This window comes from Oryx dammah, unplaced genomic scaffold (genome assembly GCF_014754425.2).
Source record: "Oryx dammah isolate SB20612 unplaced genomic scaffold, SCBI_Odam_1.1 HiC_scaffold_9, whole genome shotgun sequence".
Classification (NCBI taxonomy): domain Eukaryota; kingdom Metazoa; phylum Chordata; class Mammalia; order Artiodactyla; family Bovidae; genus Oryx; species Oryx dammah.
The window spans coordinates 38,606,483-38,628,498 of record NW_024070193.1 but is presented as its reverse complement, the minus strand read 5'-3'; the positions used below and the strand labels follow the sequence as shown (position 1 = coordinate 38,628,498).

Here is a 22,016-nt window from a genome sequence, read left to right as displayed (position 1 = left end):
TACATAGGGTATGATTCTAACCGTTAAAATATGACGTTCTAGAAAAGGCAAAACTGTGGAGATAATAAAAAGATCAATGGCTAGTTGCCAGGGGTTGGGGGAATGGGAGGGACAAATAGACAACACAGAGAGGATTTTTAGGGTGATGAAACTAGATGATATGATAATCATGGATCATATCGTAATACATTGGGTCAAACTCAGCATGTACAACATCAACAGTGAACCCTAATGGAAACTAGACACTTTGGGCAATTGTGGTGTCAGTGTAGTTTTATCAGTTCTAACAAATGTATCCCTCTGGTGGGGATGCTATGTGTGTAGGAGGAATGGGAATTTTTTATATTTTTTTCTCACTTTTGCTGTGAACTTAAAACTGCTCTAAAAAATTGTCTGTTTTTTTTTTAAGTCAACAGATCAAGCCTCCCCAGTAGAAATCATCTACATTCCTCTATAAGACCAGTGATAATATGGATTCTTGCTAGAGCCAACCCAGTTATGTCACCTCTCACTGACCTGCTTGAGAATATTCTGTTCTCTCATGAGCTTCTGCCGTTCTCTGTTGGGCTTGGAGAAGACCACTTCAAGAACATCTTGACCGGAATTGGTTCCGCCAGTGACAAAGTAAACCAAGTCTTCCAGCAGCTTGGTTACAGATCTTAGGAGGAAAGAAGCAATTAGACCCGGGAAGTGTTTGATGTTTAACAGAATCAAAACCACCATGGGAGCTTTCAGGCTTAAGCATCCAGTCACTCAGAAGCAAACCCATTCTTCCCAGTTTCCTTGAAATTGTCAACTAAGGTCAATTACCAGTAAGAGTGAAACAGAGACAATATTTCACGGTCCAAAAAAAAAGATTATCACTTTCACAAAATAGTAGACATTACATTTTAATCAGATATTACATTTATCTCAGATAATGCAGGAGACCCCGGTTCAATCTCTGGGTAGAAAAGAACCCCTGCAGAAGCAAATGGCAACCCACTCCAGTATTTTTGCCTGGAGAATCCCATGGACAGAGAAACCTGGAGGCCTATAGTCCATGGGGTTGCAAAGAGTTGGACACCACTGAGCAGCCAACACACACAGCCTCCACCACTGATATTTAGTAAGGTAGTTCCAAAGACCAAGCCGGAGGCAGGAAAACAGAGAAGGAAGGAGATCTTTACTGTTTAGAGACCTTCAGAATAGTGAGAGCAACTATTGAAAACCACAAGTTGAAGCCACCCGTTAAGTGCTAAGGCCTGGTGCTCTTCCACAGAGCTCTTCAGAGCACTTCTCTCTCTGCCAGGGATTTTAAAATTCACGGTGGGTGAGAACGAGCATATGCGGTTCTTGCAGGGAGCCTTCACCTTCTTTCATTCTGGGTGATGGTGCCCTTCTCCAGCTTGCCCGCTATGGAGCCCAGCACCTTGCTGGCATCATTGGCAAAGTCCAGATCCCGAACCTCAGCAGGAGAGACTGGCACTATGGCAAAGGCTTCCTTGTCCTCCTTCACGGGAGAGGTGCCAATCTGAAATGAAAGATGGGCTTTGTGGGAGAGTCCCACTGCCTGCAATGCAGGAGACTCGTGTTCAGTTCCTGGGTCGGGAAGATCTCCTAGAGAAGGGCATGGCAACCCACCTCCAGTATTCTTCCCTGGAGAATCCCATGGACAGAGGGGCCTGGCGGGCTACTGCTCATGGAGTTACAAGAAGTAGGACATGATTGAGTGACTAACACTTTCACTTTCTACTGGATTGAGAGGGGAAGAGATTACTCAAATGCTGGATTTATAGAACTCTGGGCAACTGAAAAAACTTGGAGCTCTCTTACTGTTAAAATAAATTGGACACAGAAAAACACCTGGAAAGATGAACCTCAAATAGTCAACAGTTGTTACCTCTAGAGGTTGGTAATGTGAAGAAAATTAAGGCAGGAAATGGGGTAGTACAATGATTTTACAGCTTCATTTGTTACATAGAGCATCTGAGATGTTTGTAATTTAAAAACATATATTCATAGGGAAAAAGCAAATATACAGAATGGTAATTATCAATCTTGAGAGTATTCTAAGGGTAGATGCTGCACTGTTCTTTCAAGTTTTCAGTATACAAGACAATGTTCATGGAAATAGAAGAAAAAAATTCCAATAATCTTCTCCGTCACCAAAAAGTATTATGTGAAAGTATTATTTCATTTTTTAAACAGAAAACCCCTATGTCTGTGAATATATGCTCCATGATCCTAGAGAAGGTCAGAAAGGAGGGGTAGGCTTCAGGGGGAAATTAGGTTGGAAGAACTTTCGAGAAATAAAAGTGCCTATTTAAATACATGAAGAAATAAATAATAAAGACTGGAGGAAACCAACTAGGTACGTGATGCACCTCAAGGCACAAGCAAACATTCCCTCAGCCAAAATTAGCCTCCAGACAGACAAGAAATCCAGACAATTGCTCAACCTTTAGGGCAGAAACCATGAAATAAAATAAAAGGTTCTAGTTATTTCAAAGCCCTGGCCCTGCTTTAGCCAGGTCCCTTGGAAAGAATTCTTTCATCAAATACAGGTTTGTCCACAACCACACTCTTGCCAAAGCAACAACTATTTCAGGGATCCATACACCCCCGTCTGCCCTCAAAGGAGCCCTTTCATCAGGAACCATGAGACCAAGGGAGGCAGCCAAGCTTGTGGACTTACTTTCAGCATCACGGGTTTTTCTTCTTCCTTGTCAATGGGGATGTTTGTGCTGTGAACCCAGGTATTAGTACACAAGTGTCGGAGCCGGACATAGGAGTTTCTAAGGGGAAGAAAAACGGACTTCAGGGACAGGACTACTGAGGTTCTCTATAGCCACTGGCCTAGAATACATCCTATAAGAATAAAGAAAGGATACCAAAATGGCTTTCTGCTATATACAATGGACAACATAAACTTAAGAGCGAAAGGTTCTGGTCCAATATACATTCGGATGTGTCTACAATTGCACATCATTCACGACGATTCTCACGTGACTATGCTGTGCTTATTTCTAAATGCAGGCGTGCTTCACTCTACTGCACTTGGTTTTCTTGCCCTTCATAGATACTGTGTGTGTGTGTGTATTTTCCTTCCAAATTCACAGTTTGTTCATCATGCAAGTCTGTCGGTTCCATTTTGGCAATAAAGTATTTTTCAATTAAGATATGTACACTGTCTTTTTAAACATAATGCTGTTGCACACGTCTTATATGACTGCATGGGGAAACCCAAGAATTTGTGCAACTCACTTTACTGTGATATTCACTTTATTGTGGGGGTCTGGAACTAAATCTACAACATGAGGTATGCTGTATATAAAATTACATCCCATGAATGACAATCTCAGAACAAACTGCGCACAAGACAGAGTAACAGGAAATATTTACTGAGTATCTACTAGTGCCTATTGTGAGAGATAAAGCAGTAATGGAACTACTCATATGCATCAATAAAGCAAAAAATGTTGTCATAAAATGTGTGAAAGAAAATATAAATACAAATTTAGTAATCTTGTGTGACAGAAAGTCTTTTGAAGCACATAACAAGATTTCTAACCTCAAAAATAAAAGATGGATGTATCTTATTACATAGTTTAAATTTTACATCTTCCATACAGCAAAATTAAAATTTTTCAAACCCATCATGAAAAAATTGAAAGAAAAATGACCTGGGAAAATAAGAGATTAGTATATAGAATAAGAGAGTATTCATCCAGATATGTAAAGAGATTTTGAAAAACAGTAAGAAAAACAATGATGAATACTGGAAATGAAAATGGAACATGTATACAAACCAGTAATTTAATAAAGAAACTTAAGTGACCAATAAACATCCAAGTACATATTTAACTTTCTCAATTAATACAAATTAAAATAATATATCATTTTATTGTATTATATTCCAAAGGTCTTGGAGTTTGGATCTCCCCCAGTGCTTAAAAAGATGAGTTCTACACACTCATGGTAAGAGTGTCAGCACCTTAAACTCTGGAAGAGAGTCTGGCACTTTGTATAACGTGAAATGCATCTATCTTTTCACCTAGCAATCTCATTTTTACATTTCTTCTTTTAAGAGATTACAGCACAGGTACTAAATGAACCATAAAGATGTTCAACAAAGCATTATTTATAACAGTAAAATCTTCGCGTCTCCTGCATTGGCAGGTGGAGTCTTTACCAGTAGCGCCACCTGGGAAGTCCAAAAACTTATGAACTACCCAATGTTTCAGTAATGAAATAGTTAATTATAAGACAGAATAGTACACTCTTTAAAATGGTTACAATTGATATTCATTTACTTGGAAATATGAACAGGACATATTGTTCAATGGGAAAAAATGCTAAAAATAGCTTATGATTCATTTGTGATAAATAATATACAGGTTATCTGTGTGCCCAGAGACCTGTCTGAAACTACAGAGAAACAAAATATTTCTCGTAGTTATCTCTGAATGGTTAAATTTTATGTGAGTTTTTTTTACTTCCCAGTTGGTTCTCCATGAGATTTTGAAATATTTTAAAAAATATTTTAAAATATTTTTTGTTATTTCTTATACAGTATTTTGTAAATTAATTTTTATTGGCGTATAGGTACTTTACAATGTTTTGTTAGTTTCTGCTGTACAGCAAAGTGAATCAGCCATACACACACACACACACACATACACATGTATCTCCTCTTTTTTAGATTTCCTTTCCATTTAGGTCATGACAGAGAACTGAGTAGAGTTCCCTGTATTATATAGTAAGTTCTCATTACCTATTTTATATAGAGTAATGTGTTGTTTCTTTTTACAGTGAGCATGAACCATTTTACAGTGTTTTTAAAATTTGCTTCTCTTTTAAAGCAGTAATCATGCACTTAAGGAATCCACAGTAGCGTTAGTGAGATGAGATGAATGCACAAGAAGCAAATGTAAGTAACAGGAGATATACAATAAAAAGCATTAAAATGGGAAACAGTCAAGGTAAGTACTGAAGGAGTTTTAAAGGAAGACATTAAGGAGGCTTTAGTGAGTCATGGAATATACAGTTTCTTTTAATAGGAAACTTAAGTTGGAACTTAAAATACTGGAGGGACCAGGGCGGACAGGGGAGCATGGAAGTGATTTGTATTAAAAAGAATTCTAAACAATAGCATCCCAAGTTCCTGGGAAAGAGGCAAGGGGAAGGGCATGTCGAAGCAGTCACATCTCTTTAGTAGACCCTCTGCCTTTCTTCTGGAGAAGGCAATGGCACCCCACTCCAGTCCTCTTGCCTGGAAAATCCCATGGACGAGGGAGCCTGGTGGGCTGCAGTCCATGGGGTCGCAAACAGTCGGACACGACTGAGCGACTTCACTTTCACTTTTCACTTTCATGCATTGGAGAAGGAAATGGCAACCCACTCCAGTGTTCTTGCCTGGAGAATCCCAGGGACGGGGGAGCCTGGTGGGCTGCCGTCTATGGGGTCACACAGAGTCGGACATGACTGAAGTGACTTAGCAGCAGCTGCCTTTCTTCACTTTAACTATCTTGAACATTACAAGTGATACTGACTTTCAATAGCATGAATATAAATTAAACAACATGCACAGGAAACTTGACAGAGATTTGCATTTTTTCTTCTGAGGAATTCAGATGCATTTTCTTATTCTCAAAGTTTAAGCAAAGCTTGGGTTTAATTGGATGACTGATTACATTCTAGAGTTGTACGTTGAAATTCGTGTAAAATACCAAGGACATTCTATCCATTTAAAGTCTCATCCCTAATCATTAGTTCAAAAGCCAGGACAATTTCAAAAAAAGCCACAAAGCTGGATGCTCTTTTGATGTTTATTTAATGCATTTCATTTGCGTATACTGCAATTTTAATATCTTGTTTATTACAGCCAGAATTTGCCACTATCCCTTTTATTTTGGTTGGAAGGATTCTTTTTGACCGTCCTAAAAAGTTCTTTACTGGTAATATTTCAGGTACTTTCATGTATCTATCCGCAGACTTTCTGATCTTCAAAAAATAAAATAAAATTTAGCACTACTTTAAGATGGCGGGAAATGAGTGTGTACTCCTACAGTTTTTTATGACTGCCTTGGATCAGCGAATAAGAAGCCCTTTTCACTTCTGGCTCTGAGGTTGGTGGCCAAGGGCAAGAACAGATAAAAGTTTGGAAAGCTAAGACCAAGTGCAAGATCAAAACTACTAATGAACACACTGGTAGACCATGCCAGACACTTTTTCCAGGGGGAACACAAGGCTTCCCTTGCTTAAGAGTTTACAATCAGTCTGTCTATGGACAACTGCCCACAAAGAATGTTTTCCAACAGAGAAACAGTAATGAATCAAGGGGCTAGAGAAGCAGGGGTCTAGAGCCAACCAAAGCTGTTTGGCAAGCTGACTTGTTGACCAAGTTCAAATTTCCCCTTGCCATGGGATCATGGGGATTTCCAACCCGTCGGGGAATGTGGCCAACTGGCACCTGATTCCTATTCACCCAGGGGATATCATGAAATATTTGGTAGCTATTTTATATCACATGTTTCTGTTCTTTGCTATTCCTTACAAAATAAAATACATAGCAAATAAAATAAAAGTCATTCCATTGTCTTCCAGGTGTCTAAAAAAATTCACTCAAGAACTCCTGGAATAGAGAATACAACCTACAGAAAGATACTTAACAGAAATGCAATGGGATTCTACAGTCCCTGTCTTTATCTAGGTAGTCAGTGAGAAAGGACACTTTACAAAAGTTATCTATCCTACTCCAAACCATATTTTTTTAGTGACCTCAAAATCAATCAAAGACCTAAATGAAAAACAGCACAAGCTATAAAACTCTCAGAAGAAAATATTAGCATCAATCTTTGTGACCTTGCATTAAGCAACAGTTTAAGAAACCAAAATCATTAGCAAGCAAAGGAAAAAGTGTACAAACTAGACTTCAACTAAAAATTAAAAGCTTCTGCAGTTCACAAGACACCAAGAAATTGAAGAAATCTGCAAATACCTGCAAATCATATCTGGTAAGGTGTTTGGAATAAAGAACACTAACACAATAATGAAAAGAGACATAATCCATTTTTAAGTGCAAAAAATAATGGGCAAAGGATCTTAATAGATATGTCTCCAAAAATGATATATCAATACAAATGGTCAATAAACACAAGAATAAATGAAAAGACTATCTCAACATCATTAGTCATTAGGGAGACTCAAGTCAAAACCACAATGAGATACCACTGCACACTGACTAGGATGGCTCAAATATTCAAAAAAAAAAAAAAAAAGACAGATAAACAAGTATTGGAGAGAAACATAGAAAAATTGGAACCTTCAGACATGGCTGGTGAGAATACAACACCCTAAATGTAAAACTGGAAGTTCCTCAAAAGTTTAGACATACAGTTACCACATGACCCAGTAATTCCACTCGTAGGTTAAAGACTCTTGAGAAAAGAAAATGTATTCACACTACAGCCAGAAAAAGGCAAATAACCCAAACAGCCAACAATTAATAAGTCAATCAGTAAAATGTGCCATAACCATACAATGGAATATTATTCAAGAATAAAATGAAATGAATACATGCTATAAAATGGATTAATCTTAAAAAAAAAAACACTAAGTGAAAGAGGTCAGTCACAAAATGCCACATGTGATTCTGTTATATGAAATGTCCAGAACAGGTAGATCAATAGAGACAAATGTAGCTTAGTCTAAGGCTGGGGAATGGAGGATGGAGAAATGAGAGTGATGGCTAACAGGTACAGGGCTTCTTCTTGCAGTGATGAAATTTTTCTTAAAATCTATTCTGATGATGGCTGCCCAATTCTGCTAATCTAATAAAAATCAATGAATTGAGCACTTTAAGCAGGTGAGTTGTATGATACATGAATTGTATCTCAGTATATCTGTTACATTTCTGGGACAAACTTGGGAGTACGTGAAGTTGTGTACATATTTGGAATCTAATAGGAGGACATCTTCAGTTTTCCCCAGATTCTCAAGGCATTCACAACCCAGCAGAGGGCAGGAACCAGTGATCATTGTACTGAATGGTAATCAATGGCCTCCCTGTGAAGTTCTCTTCTGTTTGGGCACTGTTTCAGTGTATCACTCTGAGACGGACAGGAAGAGGACCCAGTACAAGAGAAGCCTCTCCTCAGTTCTGACAGCACCCAAGCTGCAGTTAACACTTTCACAGCCCAACTCTGGCTGAGCAGTTAAATGGTAATGACACACAGGAATAATGAAACATACAGGAATCCTCAGAGAGACAGGCCTTGTATACAACCTACCAATGGCCGTGAGACCTCCACTGCCTAAGAATGTTTTGAAGAGTTAGAATTGCCAGAACAGACTTGTCTGTCTTAAATGTTTAAGATTCTGATTTCTGCGATGGGGCTCGCTTACTTGCGAGAAGTTGTTTCAATTCTCTGAGCCTCTGTCTTTACCCTCTAAGAAGGGGCAAATAATACTACTTATCTCACAGGAGTTTTGATGAAGATGAAATTATATATATAACATGAGCATTTAGCATTATAAATGGCATGAAGTCACCACTCAAGTGTTAGTCACTATTAATACTTTTTTTGATTTTGTTAAGAGTGAGTTTTTTGTTTCATTTATGGCCCAGTTATTTCCCCCTAGAATGCATTTTTATGCAACAAAACTAAGAGTAAAAGTTAATTAAAATAACAGAAGAAGACTGATCTGATCTCTCAATATCGCTAATAAAATTTACTATGGACTGAGTGCATTTCAAATGTTCCATTTTCCAGAATTTTTTTCAAGGGTTTATTCAATTCACCAGGAGATCTCTCACGTTTCGGAAAAGGAGCGAGAGAGTAAAGAAAACTAGAAATATTGAGCTACCTGAGCTTAAGGGTTTAGTTTGTTCACCTAAACACAGCACATGTTAGGCAACTACTGAGAACTTACAACTGACGAGCTGTTTTAAAAATAAAAATTAGATATCATTTCAATGGGCAACCAGAACAAATCCTATACCACATTCTATATGAAAGTTCCAAGAAAGAAGATGATATTCTGGACTCCAAGAAACCCAGTCAGGCAACACAAACTCACTTGCGGTAAGCCTCTTTGGACTCCTACCTCGGGACGAGGCTATCGCCTCCACGGAGCGTCGTGGGGTCCAGCTCAAAAATGGAGGAGATGTCATTGCCCTCGGGCACAGATACCAGGGAGTACACCATCTTCTCTTGGGCATTTCGCAACCTGCTTCGGGAGGCATCCTGATCAGGATCCACCTGGGGAGGAAAAGTCATCAGGTCAAGGATTCTGCACGCCACACTCTTGCCTCACCACAATCACTGCTCTGTCCACAGGAACGGGGAAGAAGCAATCGCGAACATCAGCAGTTGTCAGGAGAAGTACCACAGCTTCAGAGCGGTCACCAAAGATGAGAGCTGGCCACCCATGCCAAGAATGTTCACACCCTGCCTCACTGTGTTACAACAAAAACGCTCAAGCAACATGGTGCTGCAATGCTATGTAACTGTCCATGGGCAGAGTGCTCTATGTGGTACATCCTTGGGCAGTGGGTGGGAGAGAGGAGAAACACTTTGAGAAAACTTGGCCTGTGGGTATGGTTTATGGGTGGTGGTGTTAGACTCCAGTGAAACTGTCTACAAGAAGATGACACAGTTATTTCCCAGGGAAAAAAGATGCAATGAAATAAACCTGAATCCAAGTGTTTGTAAGCAGTTATCCCCATGTGGCCAAGAAGAATATTTGAGATGTCAGCCTAGCCCTGAAAAAGTGTTCCTAATTAATTAATTGCCAAGGACCATTCAGGGGGAAAAGGGGCCTCCCCTGCTATGTGCAGGATATGGCAGAGACTGAAGAGAATCTCTGAAAATGAAGGCTAATGAACAACAATGAAAGCTTTCCCACAAAACTGTAAAGATGCAACCAGTCTCCGAAGCCCATCTGCCGAAGAAGACTGCAGCAGTGTGCCAAGCCTGGTGTCTGCTCTGACAGGCTGCACAAGGTCACGCTCTGCCCTGTGACTCTGCACCAGATTATTTTTGAAGTTTAACCTCCTTGCAAGATGACAGTATCCACCTGCATCTACTAGGAGAACCACATTTCCCTTGTCTCCATCTTGCTTTGCTTGGGCTGAGGCCCTGCTTCCTCTCCAAATGGAATGGAGAAAAGAAAAGCAAATCTAACAGGCAAAGGAGAAAGCGTGAGAGAATTTCATTCCATAGGGCCTGAGTTCTAGGATTCTGGGCAAGTCTGCTTTTTTAGTCCATCAGAGGCATCAACCTTTGCCTGTTAAAAAAAAAAGGAAGGAAAGAAAGGAGGGAGGGATACAGGAATGAATTAAGGAAGAAAGGAAAGAAAGAAAAGAAAACGCAAACAGCTCTTCTAATATCCCACATTTCTGTCTCCCCTGCTCACACCCCCACCTTTCACACCCCCACCTCTCACACCCCATTGTTGTTGTTGAGTTGCTCAGTCATGTCTGATTCTTCGTGACCCCATGGACTCTATCCCACCAGGTTCCTCTGGCCATGGAATTCTCCAGGCAAGAATACTGGAGTGGGTTGTCATTTCCTTCTCCAGGGGCTCTTCCAGACCAAGGAGTTGAACTCGAGTCTCCAGCACTGGCAGGTGGATTCTTTACCACTGAGACATCTGGGAAGCCCTCACACCCTGTACCTTTATCTGAACAACAGCCCCCACTCCAAGTGGTTCTTCTATCTACACCCACACAAACTTCGGCTGGAGGACACCAGAGCATCTCCCTGAGCTCCACTCACGAGAAATCACTTTGAATGGAACCTGTCCTCTTCGAACCAGTGCTGCACACACCACTCTCAGAAAAAACCCTGACCTGGTTCCAGTGTGAGACATGGGGCTCAGCTACAGGCTGGCAGTTACTCTCCAGACTGGCCACACATCCAGAGCAAAAGGACAGTTGCACTGAGTCCACAGCCCGTGGCCTGTGACTCAGCCAAGCGTCCCGTGCTTGCTGTGTGCAGTCGGCGTGTGCCACCTAGTGGGAGCAGAGGCGCATGTGCACCAGGCCGTCAGCCCACAGCTATACTCGACTTCTTTCTGTCCCTGCGGCATCAAGCCCATGGCTCTAAGGCCACTGGATTCAGAAAGAGGAGAATGACAAAGCTGAGTGCTGTCCCAGGTAAGACCAGAGGTTTGGGGTGCCAGTCTTAGGAAATACACGATCAACAAGCAGAACGAGAAGCCTCTTCTTCCCAAGTGCCAAGGGTCCCAGCCAAGAAGAGGGTGAAGGACCCTCCCAATGTGGACACCTTCTCCTCCAGAGGCAGGAGCTCGTAGGTGCACCGTGAGCTTCCCGGCACCCCACCTCCACATGAGGACCCCCACTCATGCAACAACCTGAGCAGCTGGAGCAATGCAGTCCAGATCTGCAGCCAGGCCCGCTGCGAGATCGCGCTGCCCTGGCACAGAGAAACACGAAAGAGGAGACAGCTGACTGCACTCCCAGAGACCCAAGGCATGTGGCCTTGCTTCCTCACGCATCAAATGAAGACAGAAGGACCTGCTCTAACTCCTTCATGGAGCTGCTAGGCAGCCCAGACAAACTGGTGGGGAAAAGGCACTGAAAACAGTTATTATCCTCTACAACTCACAAATATGCCAAGTGTTTACTAGGGGCCAGGCACGTCATCCGCACAGCATCTCACTCCATCCTTACAACGAGCGTATTGTCCACACATACAGGTAAGGGAAGTCGGTCTCCAAGAGGGAACCGAACTTGTCCAGAACCATACAGCACACAAGAAGTGCATCTTGGAGTGGGAAATGGCAACCCACTCCAGTATTCCTGTCTGGAAAACTCGAAGGACAGAGGCGCCTGGAGGGCTACAGTCCAAGAAGTTACAAAGAGTTGTACATGACTGAGCATGCACAGTGCTATTTAAACCCAAGTCTGGGACTTCCCTGATGGTCCAATGATTAAGAATCTACCTGCCAATGCAGGGGACATGGGTTCCATCCCAGGTCTGGGAAGATCCCACATGCAGCAGAGTAACTAAACCTGTGCACCACAACTGCTGAGCCTGTGCTCTAGAGCCCGGGAACTGAAACTACTGAAGTCTGCACACCTTAGAGCCCGTGCTGCACAAGAGGAGGCAGTGCAATGAGAAATCTGCACACCACATCAGAGGAAACCCATGCGCAGCAACAAAGACCCGGCAGAGCCAAACAAATAAAATAAAAATGAATAAACCCAAGGCTGTCTCTCTCTTCGCCCTACTTTCGATCACTGCTCTTCCTCCTATGCTACACACATGCCTGTCTTTCCCTCACACACGAACAGGCTGGGAGAGCAGTCCTGTTCCCCACAGCGCTCAAGGTTCACTCGGACATCAGCTCACACTTAAAGAAGCCACAGGTCCCCCTCAAAGTCACCTCCAAGGGGAGTCTTACTCTGTGCAGCCTCAGATAGCAGCACCAAGACCCAGGGAAGCGAGTGACCCAAAGACCATCTTGACTCTCAAAATAAGAAAGGTGCCAGGATGAATTATCTTCTGAAAACTGAGGCCCCTTCCAGTCCAAGTGTTGGAACAATGATCAGTGAGGACAATGCGGGCATGATGTGCAGAGACTGCCCTGCGCAGGGGTGGAGGGTGCGACTGGGTGTTTTATTTCAGCTCACAGCAGTTGTGGAAGGTCAGCTTTCCAAATGAGCTTCAGCAGTGAAAGTGAAGGGCATGAATGGAAGGAACAGGGCTCTCCGGTGCTCCCACAAGGAGTGGAAAGAGAAGATGAACTCCGCCAGCAAGTCCAGGAACTAAGGGCAGGAATTCTCACTGAGAACTCCTCTGCATTTCTTAAAAGCTAACCTCTGCTCAGATCTAACTAGAAAGTTCATGGCTTCCTGCAGAATTCACAACGCTTTTGAAGACAACTACATCGTGTGTTATCTCCACCTCAACTCCCTTCATTAATGTACAATGTTGAAATCCAATTTTTTCAAAATTGTACTAAAAGATAATACCCTTAATACCACCTACCATATTCATCGCCAAGATGATCACATGGACACAAAATGTTGAACAGAGCAGCAACTATTTTGTTTTGGTTCTGTTTTGTTCATCTTAGACCAGAATGAAGCACTCCACAAGAGAACTCCATAACTAACACCCATCATTTCCCTGTAACACAACCACTGCCCTCTTCACACTGTGGACACCAAAACCCCCAAGTCCCTCCATATCAGGATTAATTGGCAATAAGGCCTCCAAAGAAAGATCCAGCTTAAAGATCCAGCATTAAAATTCTAAATCACGTAACAGGATCTATTTCTGACTTTGCACAGAGGACAGATAGTTAGACCACTGAGTGCCTAACCAGAGGTAAAGCCTCACGTGTTACCTCCACGTCTAAACAACAGTGTCCACCCTACATGCTCATTCCTTGAAGAAACCTTGGTGAGTCATAGCTTCAGGTCAACAGCAACAGAACATTCATATACAAAAGGCTGGCTCTACAGAGACCATCACTGTGTCCAACCTAGCAGTATTCCAAGAGATACCTTGAACTTCTGCAGTTTAAGAGATGGAAACCCTCTGACTAAGCACACAGAAAGAGTATGATGACCAACAGTCTCTTGGACCAATCAGGACACAAGGGGACATGACTGCCCTCAAGGGAAGCACAGAACAAGACCCTCTTTTAGGGCAGTGTAGGTCTCCCCTTCCCCAGCACTTAGTGACCACAGGGGCAGTTTCTTACATGGGGTTCCAGTTCATATGGCCTCACCCTACCAGATGAAGACAAGAAGGCTCTTGCCCATACTTACTGAGGGCTGAAACTCCAGGCATTCTTCCTCAAAGTCAGGGTCTACCTGATGAAAAAGAATCATTAGGAAATTAAAACATCCATTGCTTTCTCAAGGACTTGGCCCTGCTTGCAGGAGACATCAAGGCCTGCGAACATCTTTGGACAGCTAAGAACTTGTCCCTTCCCTCTGTTCACGAAACCAGCATGCCACAGCAACAACACACGTCACATGAGCACAACACACACGGAACAATCTACCAGTAACCGACAGATGGCTCTCAAGTGTAGACAGAGGAACACAAAGAACCCACTAGCAAAGCAACAGTTAAAAGCCTGAAATAAACAAAAGACCAGTATCCAGTCATTGATAATCCTGCTTATTTCGAGTTAGAAATTAAAAAAATTGTCTGGCTTTCAGCAAAAGTGACATTCACCCCAGAACATAACACATAATGCAACAACCATTGACCTCTGGCAAACCATGTCATCAACATTTCTCAGAGCTGGTTAGCTGGCTCCATTTCTATGGCTCCATTATAAATTTCAACTTAGTCTTGATCTTCGGCTCTTCAGTATTTCAAAAATCATCAGTTCACACAAGTGTCAGGCATCCCAGAGGGGTTGGCACATTTAGATTGAGGTCAGCTGCCACAGTCTGATGCCCACACATCACCTTGCAAATCTCTGAGCAGTCTCACCAGTGGTACCAGCCAACAGCAGGTGTCTTTTGATGTACGGCTAGAATCTGGTATGAATATGCATCGTACATCTTCCAGCAGATCAGAGTAAAGTGCAACAGCTGTCACACAGTAAGATGGCTCCTTAATTTAATACAAAAGTTAAAAGGAAATTTCCTCCCATGCTTCAGCGCTGAGTCTTGCCTTTCCTCAAATACCCTTCATAGGCATTTAAAACACACTTCCTTGATGTTTTACATTCCTGTAAGTAAAGGATCTTGTCGAATCCACTGATCCTGTGAGTAAGCAAGCTCTATAAAATCACCTAATTCTTTATGTGTTTTAATGCTTCTAGCTTTACATACCATGTTTCACTACGGCTGAGGCTTGGTCATTTACCTTACGATCGGGGTTGGTAAACAATAAGATGTGGGGAGAGTAGTATCCAAGAGCAAAATGGAAAGATAATCCTAAAGCCCACATTAGTGTGAATTTTTTTTTAAAGATCTATTCTTTTAGCCACCTTCAAATACATCTCACCCTTGAATACGGCTGAAGTTATTGGGTATATAATTTATAGGTAACCCTCCAAATTTGGTAGCTCAGACAGTAAAGAATCTGCCTGCAATGCAGGAGACCTGGCTTCAATCCTTGGGTCAGGCAGATCCCCTGGAGATGAGAATGGCAACCCACTCCAGTATTCTTGCCTGGAGATTTCCATCAACAGACCATGGTGTTGCAAAGAATTGGACTCAACTGAACGACTAACATTTTCACTTTCTCCAAATTTGCGATCCCTCCACATCTGCAGTTCTTCTGCATTCTCGAATTCTACCAGCCACAGACTGCTTAGTTATGCAGCGCTTACTACTGCAGAATGTGCTCAGCTGCTCAGTCCTGTCCGACTCTCTGTGACTCCATGGACCACAGCCCACCAGGCTCCTCTGTCCATGGAATTTTCCAGGCAAGAGTACTGGAATGGGCTGCCATAACCACAGGTAACTGGACCTGTGCAGTTCAAATCCACGTCATTCAAGAGCCAAATATATACAGTACAGTATTATTAACTATAGTCACCATGCTGGACATGACATTCTCATGACAGCATTGTTTTCTAACTGACTTCCTCCCCACATCTTGATCAGAATCCCTGTCAAATGTTAAAATGTGTTCATTATTTTTGCTTCTTGTCCATAAGTAGGGAAATGAGGTGGAAGGAAACAGAGAAACAGAAGGAAAAGCTAGGTAACAGAGCAGCACCCTAAGCCTCTAACTACCCAACGGCTACAGGTAAGTGAGGAAAGAGAAGTGCATTACCATGGAAAGAGAAAAACCACAGGGCTGCCACTTACCTCTGCTGCTAAATAATGCCCTGTAGCAAGATGCTTGAAACGGAAGAGGCTGTTCCAGTACCCTGCTCCTCCTCGACACGGGTCATGTTGGACCACCTGCAAGAAGAGAAATGATTACCAGGTGTAGAAGAAATGTCAACCCATATAAGGATGACACTGAATCTGAGATATCACATAGAAGTCATAGTTCAGGAGTGATGTTTACTAGCTGACAAACAACTATTATCTTCCAATAAAACTGCTCCAAGTATCTCATGTAATTTTAAGTAATGTTTCTCCAAAGGAGAAGTAGAGTCCCCTAATTAACATGAAATGGTTGTAAAACAAAGTTCAATTGGTTTTCAGATTATCTGCCTTAATCATAAGGAAGAAGCTAAGATTCTGGACTTCATCCACAAAAGGTAAAACAAACAAAAATGAGTCTCATGAAAACTGGTAACGGCAACCTATCTATGCCCTCGTGCCCTGTGACACATGCCCAAGCCTGTGCTCTGAAGCCAGACATTCACAGTGCCTGGAACAACTTACTGTAACGATAAATGTAACTAGCATCTGCTCAGGATGGAATACTGGCAATGGTGGTTGGTGCCATAATTAGACAGTACACACAGTACAGGGACTTGCCACAGGCAATGAGAAAACTGCATAAAATAGACAAAACAACTGGGTTCTGATGCTGGATGACACCGAGTTCACAACTGTGCTCTCAGAGGAAAAGGAAAGAAGGTGATCTTCATGACTGCTGCAGTTTCCGGCTGAGAGGTCCTCTTCGGATGGAAGCATCAGGAAGGAGAACTCACACAGAGCACTCCAGTCTCAGTGAGTTGAGTAGATACATCAGAATTCAAGAGGACTGAGGGGAGAATACAGAGCTCCCCAGAAAGAAACTCCAGAAATCTGCACGGGGCCTCCTACAGAGGTTGAACATCAAGCTGCATGTGTATACAGCAAGACTCTTCCCCTCCCCGCCCAAGGCCTAATATAAAATGAGAGGGAAGTTGTAAGCTCAACAATCTGGGAGATCACATATGGCCAGAAGGTTTCTGACCTACCCAGCTAGAGGAGTGACTAGTTGAACACCTGGGGCATTCAGTATAGACAATGAAAGGGTCGTATCTTAGGAGCTGGGCTAGCACAGTCCCCAAAACAAATGCTACAGTACACATGACCTAATGAAGCTTTGCAACAAACCTCCAAAGAATCAAAGCACACCAGAACTTTCTTTGTCTGACAAAACAAAAGTCAATACTCTTTAAAGGAAGGCAATAGAATCTGGATACTCAACACAGTGACATCACAATGTGTCGTATATTGTCATAAAGCAGTGGACAGGCAAGAATCAGAAAAATGTGACCTGTCAGACAGTATCGAAGGATCCAGTTTGTCCATGGGGGTTGGTGGGAGCTGGAAAAATACCTGAGAAATAGTAACCCTCAAATTTCCCATTTTGATACATATGCACAGACCTCAAGAAACTCAGACTTCAAAGTAGCATAAATACATACACACTCACACAATCATCAAGACACATAATAATAAGAAAAATATAAACCAGAAATAAAAAGAAATTTTTTTAAGTAGCTAGGGGGAGAAAACTAGGGCTTTTTTTTTTTGTTTGTTTTTTTTAAGTAGCTAAGGGGCAAAAAGCTAATGCTTCCCTGATAGCTCAGTTGGTAAAGAATCCCCCTGCAATGCGGGAGACCTGGGTTCGATCCCTGGGTTGGGAAGATCCCCTGTAGAAGGGAAAGGCTACCCACTCCAGTATTCTGGCCTGGAGAATTCCATGGACTGTGTAGTCCATGGGGTCACAAAGAATCAGACATGACTGAGAAACTTTCACTTTCAGGGGGAAAAAAAAAGACAAAAAAGGGAACAAAGAAGAAACGAAAACCAGTGAATTCACAACAGGAAATAATGCATGCAAGACAACAATGGATTAGCATCTTCAAGCATGAAAAGAAAAAACTGTTTACATAAAATTTCATGGTCAACAAAAATACCTTTTGTGAATGAAGGCTGTATGAAGAAATCAGAATCTTTAATACACTGCAGTTTAGAACATATAATAGTGTCAACAAGATAGTGCAGCCTTTCCTCAAAAGGTTAATGAAGTTACCATACGCCCCACAATTCCACCCCAGAGAGAACTGAAACTCCTCACAGAAGCTTGTACATAAATGTTCACAGAAGCAGTATTCACAACAGCCCCAAAGAAGAAACAATCCAAATGCCAATGAAAAATAAAACATGGTAAATACAGTGTATCCATACAATGGAATATTATTTGACATAAAAGGAAATGAAATGTGGATATGCACGGCAATATGGATGAACTCTGAAAACTATATGCTCGGTAAAAAAAGTCAGATACAAAGGATCACATATTGTAGGATACCATGTATATGAAATGTTCAACATGGGCAAATCTATAGAGATAGAAAGTGGAGCAGGGGTTACCAGAGGTAGGGAGGGGGCAAGTCTGAAGAGAAATGAGGTGTGATTGCTAGGAGTCCAGGGCTTCTTCTGGATCTACTAAAAACCATGGAGAACTATACACTTTAAATTTGTGAATTGTGTGATGTATGAATTGTATCTCCATACAGCTTTTATTTCAAAAAAGGAAAAAAAAAATTTTAATTAAGGTGAAATAAAGGTATCTTCACAGACAAATATAAAGCTATTTTCTTGTTTTAAAATGAGAGCTGAGAGAATTGGCCAGTGGAGGACCTGCCCTACAAGAAATGATAAAGAAGTTCTTTAGGCTGAAGGAAAATGATGCCAGATGAAAACTGAATTTACACCAAGGAATGAAGTGCTGGAGATGATAACTATGTGGATGAAAGTCGCTCAGTCATGTCTGACTCTTTGAGACTCCAGGGACTATACAGTCCATGGAATTCTCTAGGCCAGAATACCAGAGTGAGAAGCCTTTCCCTTCTCCAGGGGATCTTCCCAACCCAGGGATTGAACCCAGGTCTCCCTCATTGCAGGCGGATTCAGTACCAGCTGAGCCACAAGGGAAGTCCAACTATGTAGATAAAAGACTCCTAATCTCTCATTTTCCCATGTTTTTAGCATACAAATGACTCCTTAAACAAGGCAAAGTAAGTAAAAATGCACTATTGAGTTTATAGCAAACACAAGAGAATAACACCAAAAGGACAGGAAGGGAGAAAGAGAAGTAGGGTTGACCCTTTAACAATACTGGTTTGAACTGCATGGGTACGCTTACACATGGATTTTTCAATATTAAATATTACAGTTCTACATGGCTGGATGAATTCAAGATGCAGAGGAACCATGAACACAGAGGGCCAACTATCAGTTATACATAGATTTTTCAACCATGCAGAGGGCAAGTGTCCCTAACTCCCACATTGTTCAAGATTCAACTGTATACTATTATCAAGTTCTTACATCACACAGGAAAAGATGAACACTATATGAAACTGTCAGGGAATATGCTGAAGATGTATAATGAAAATCCTAACTCATGATGAGAAACATAAAATACATGGTGATGTCTTCCTTCTTTTATTTTGAAGGGGCACTTATGTTTCTAAAATCTTCAAGAAAACAATAAAAAAGGAATAAATTCAGTGTTTCCCTAGGCTATTCAGAGGGAAAATTGGCAGGAAAAGGTTTTCGGGGGGGGTGGGGAGTAAAAATTAAGACAGCTGTTTTCTCTCAGAAGAAAGAAAAAATATAGATGTTCTGAAGTAGACCCGTAAGTACCCAAAGTTTTCAAACTCTATACGGTAGAAACTTTCCTCAAAAAGTTGCATGTTTCATTCATTTCAACTAATTTGCAAGTGAAGAAGACGCAGTACTTTAAGTTTCTAAAGTCAGTCACAGTGACTTCTGTAGGGTTCTGATATTCTTAATAGTTTCTTGATTTATGAATCGAGTCCCAAGTTCCTACAGCCTGGATATATTGCCCTTCAGTTTCTGTTTTTTTTCGCAGGATGATCCTCTGCTCCTCCTCAAATGAGGTTACTGAGTTATAACCCAAGGCTGCCTGCTATTTCCAAGTCCACATCAGTATCTTACAAGAAGTGACCTACTCCGTTCATCTCTTCTTTCTGAAATATAGGTCATCCTGTTAGTAGCAGCTCAGATGCTAGCGCCTTCAGGAAGTCTTTCTTAAACCCCTGCCCAACCTCAAACTCCTCCATCACCTCCAGAGGACAAGGACTGTGCCTCCCATCACCTTCACCATCCAGTTATCAGTTAGGCATCTTTTCATCCTGTCACCAATATGCACTCACCTACTATCATGCTGGTTAGGCACTTGATCACTTGTTGTGATAGGTAACTGAGCAAAGGGAAGAAAAATACAGAAGCAAGAGATGATCGGATGACCCAGAGAAAGGAAACTTGAGATTTTCAGCTGGGAGTTGGCTTACCCTGCATCCTTCTAATAAGGCGTGATGTGTGTGTTTCTCTTAGTTATTCCAAGTCATCCCTTGTCCTTGGAACAAGGTAGCTGAAGTATCTGCATCTGACTTTATTCCTATAAACGCGCAAGTCCTTTCTCCCTGCCTGCCCTGCGCCAACCCTTACCTCCACCTCCCACAGGGCTTTTGAACTGGTGGCGGACGTGGCAGACTGCCGGCCGGTGGTTCTGAGAAAGACGTGCTGCTTCTTCCTGTGCTCGTCACAGGTGAGAAACTTCTCCTGCTCGGCATGGAACAGCCTCACCACGTCACCCTGAAAGTCGACACACAGAGGAGTTAAGGAAAGTGCATTTTAAGAGAGAACTGAAGACGAGCCACGCGCTGCCCAGCCAGTCATGTATCCAACTTACCCCCTTTAATATGTCATCTTTGTTGTCACTCCATTTCATGAAAAGGACTATTTTCCAGCTTGTATTGCAGTTGACGGAATTGACCTGGAAAGCAAATTTAAGAGTTATTTTTTCACATATTCCTCAACAACTATGTCTTCCTATCCCAAAGGGCCTCACCTCTGTCCAAGAAACAAGATTGTGCATCAGTCCTTCAAGCCTAAAGACTGGCATCATTAAGACCATAGAACTTGCACATTCAATTGACCTGTTAGAAGTCTCTGGTAATAAATGGATAATTTCTACCAATCACTATGTATGTTCCAGCTGTGGCTAAGGGAAGTAAGTTTCTCACCCTTCTGGAATGACATCTTCTTTGCAGCCACTGTTTGTATACTAAAGACAGTCTATGCACTGGGCCAATATTCACATATATTTAATCCTTAGCAACACCCTAAAAGGGCTTCCCTGGTGGCTCAGTGGTAAAGAATCTGCCTTCCAGTGCAGGAGATGCAAGGTGGATCCATGGGTCAGGAAGATCTCCTGGAGGAGGGCATGGCAAATCACTCCAGTACTCTTGCCTGGGAAATCCCATGGGCAGAGGAGCCAGTGGGCTACAGTCCATGGGGTCACAAAATGGACAGTGACTTGGTGACTAAACAACAACCACCATCACCCTGAAAAATAGCAATATCCATCATGTCCATTTCAGAGGTAGGAAAACTGATGCCCAGGGAGACTGGGTAATGAATCTACAGTCACAGAGGTAGAGAAGGGCAGATTCGGGATCTGAATCCATAATATCTGACTCCAGACTTTGTGCCCTCCACCATTAGGCAAATGTTCATGTCACCATCAAGCTACTGTCCTTGTGTCCTGTAATTGCCAATTACTTTAAGTAGACGTATTGCCAAAAGCAAGCTGTCACTCTTCCAGGGGTGTTCATAGCTGCCAATGTAGGGGAATTAGGCTCTCTCTTTAGGGGACCAATTAGAAAAGGGTGCTCCTCTGGCCAAAAAGCACTGGTACAAGGGAGCCTCCTCTGGTTTAAGAAATTAGAAAAATGGTCTCCCAGTGATACAAAGCTTAGCAAACTGAGGCCTGAAGTGACTATCACCTCCTACCAACTGAACAGGCTTACACAGCCTTGTGTGACAGATCTGACTTTGAGTCTTGGCTTCCTCGCCTGCAAAATGGGTACACTGTTCTGAGTCAGGACTCAAGTCACTGTCAGCACGCCCATGCTCTGGTTCCAGGAAGGCTGAGGGCTCCGATAGCACATGCTTCTCACGGGTCATAACTGGATTTCTCTTACCTCATTGCAGCCTGGGTTATCCACCAGCTGATGGCTGCTGGCATGTAAGGGCTGGCCGGCATTCACAGGGTTCAGAACAACCTTGTCACCTATGACCACCTGAAAAGGAAAGAATC

General features: G+C 42.2%; 1 protein-coding gene across 8 annotated transcripts in view; it reads right to left on the bottom strand.

Annotated features, from left to right (window-relative positions):
* Nucleotides 1-22,016, bottom strand: part of ITPR1 (inositol 1,4,5-trisphosphate receptor type 1) — a 348,439-nt gene that overhangs the window by 185,441 nt on the left and 140,982 nt on the right. For 5 of the 8 annotated variants that reach the window (XM_040245980.1, XM_040245981.1, XM_040245982.1 and 2 more), the window contains exons 8-16: nt 21,901-21,999; nt 20,607-20,690; nt 20,363-20,509; nt 15,800-15,895; nt 13,790-13,834; nt 9,091-9,245; nt 2,678-2,777; nt 1,353-1,513; nt 517-658 (exon numbers count right to left, since the gene is read on the bottom strand). In XM_040245980.1, the coding sequence (XP_040101914.1) occupies nt 517-658; nt 1,353-1,513; nt 2,678-2,777; nt 9,091-9,245; nt 13,790-13,834; nt 15,800-15,895; nt 20,363-20,509; nt 20,607-20,690; nt 21,901-21,999 (1,029 nt within the window). The remainder of the gene's footprint in view (nt 1-516; nt 659-1,352; nt 1,514-2,677; nt 2,778-9,090; nt 9,246-13,789; nt 13,835-15,799; nt 15,896-20,362; nt 20,510-20,606; nt 20,691-21,900; nt 22,000-22,016) is intronic. The other 3 variants (XM_040245986.1, XM_040245987.1, XM_040245984.1) reach the window with 1 other exon arrangement.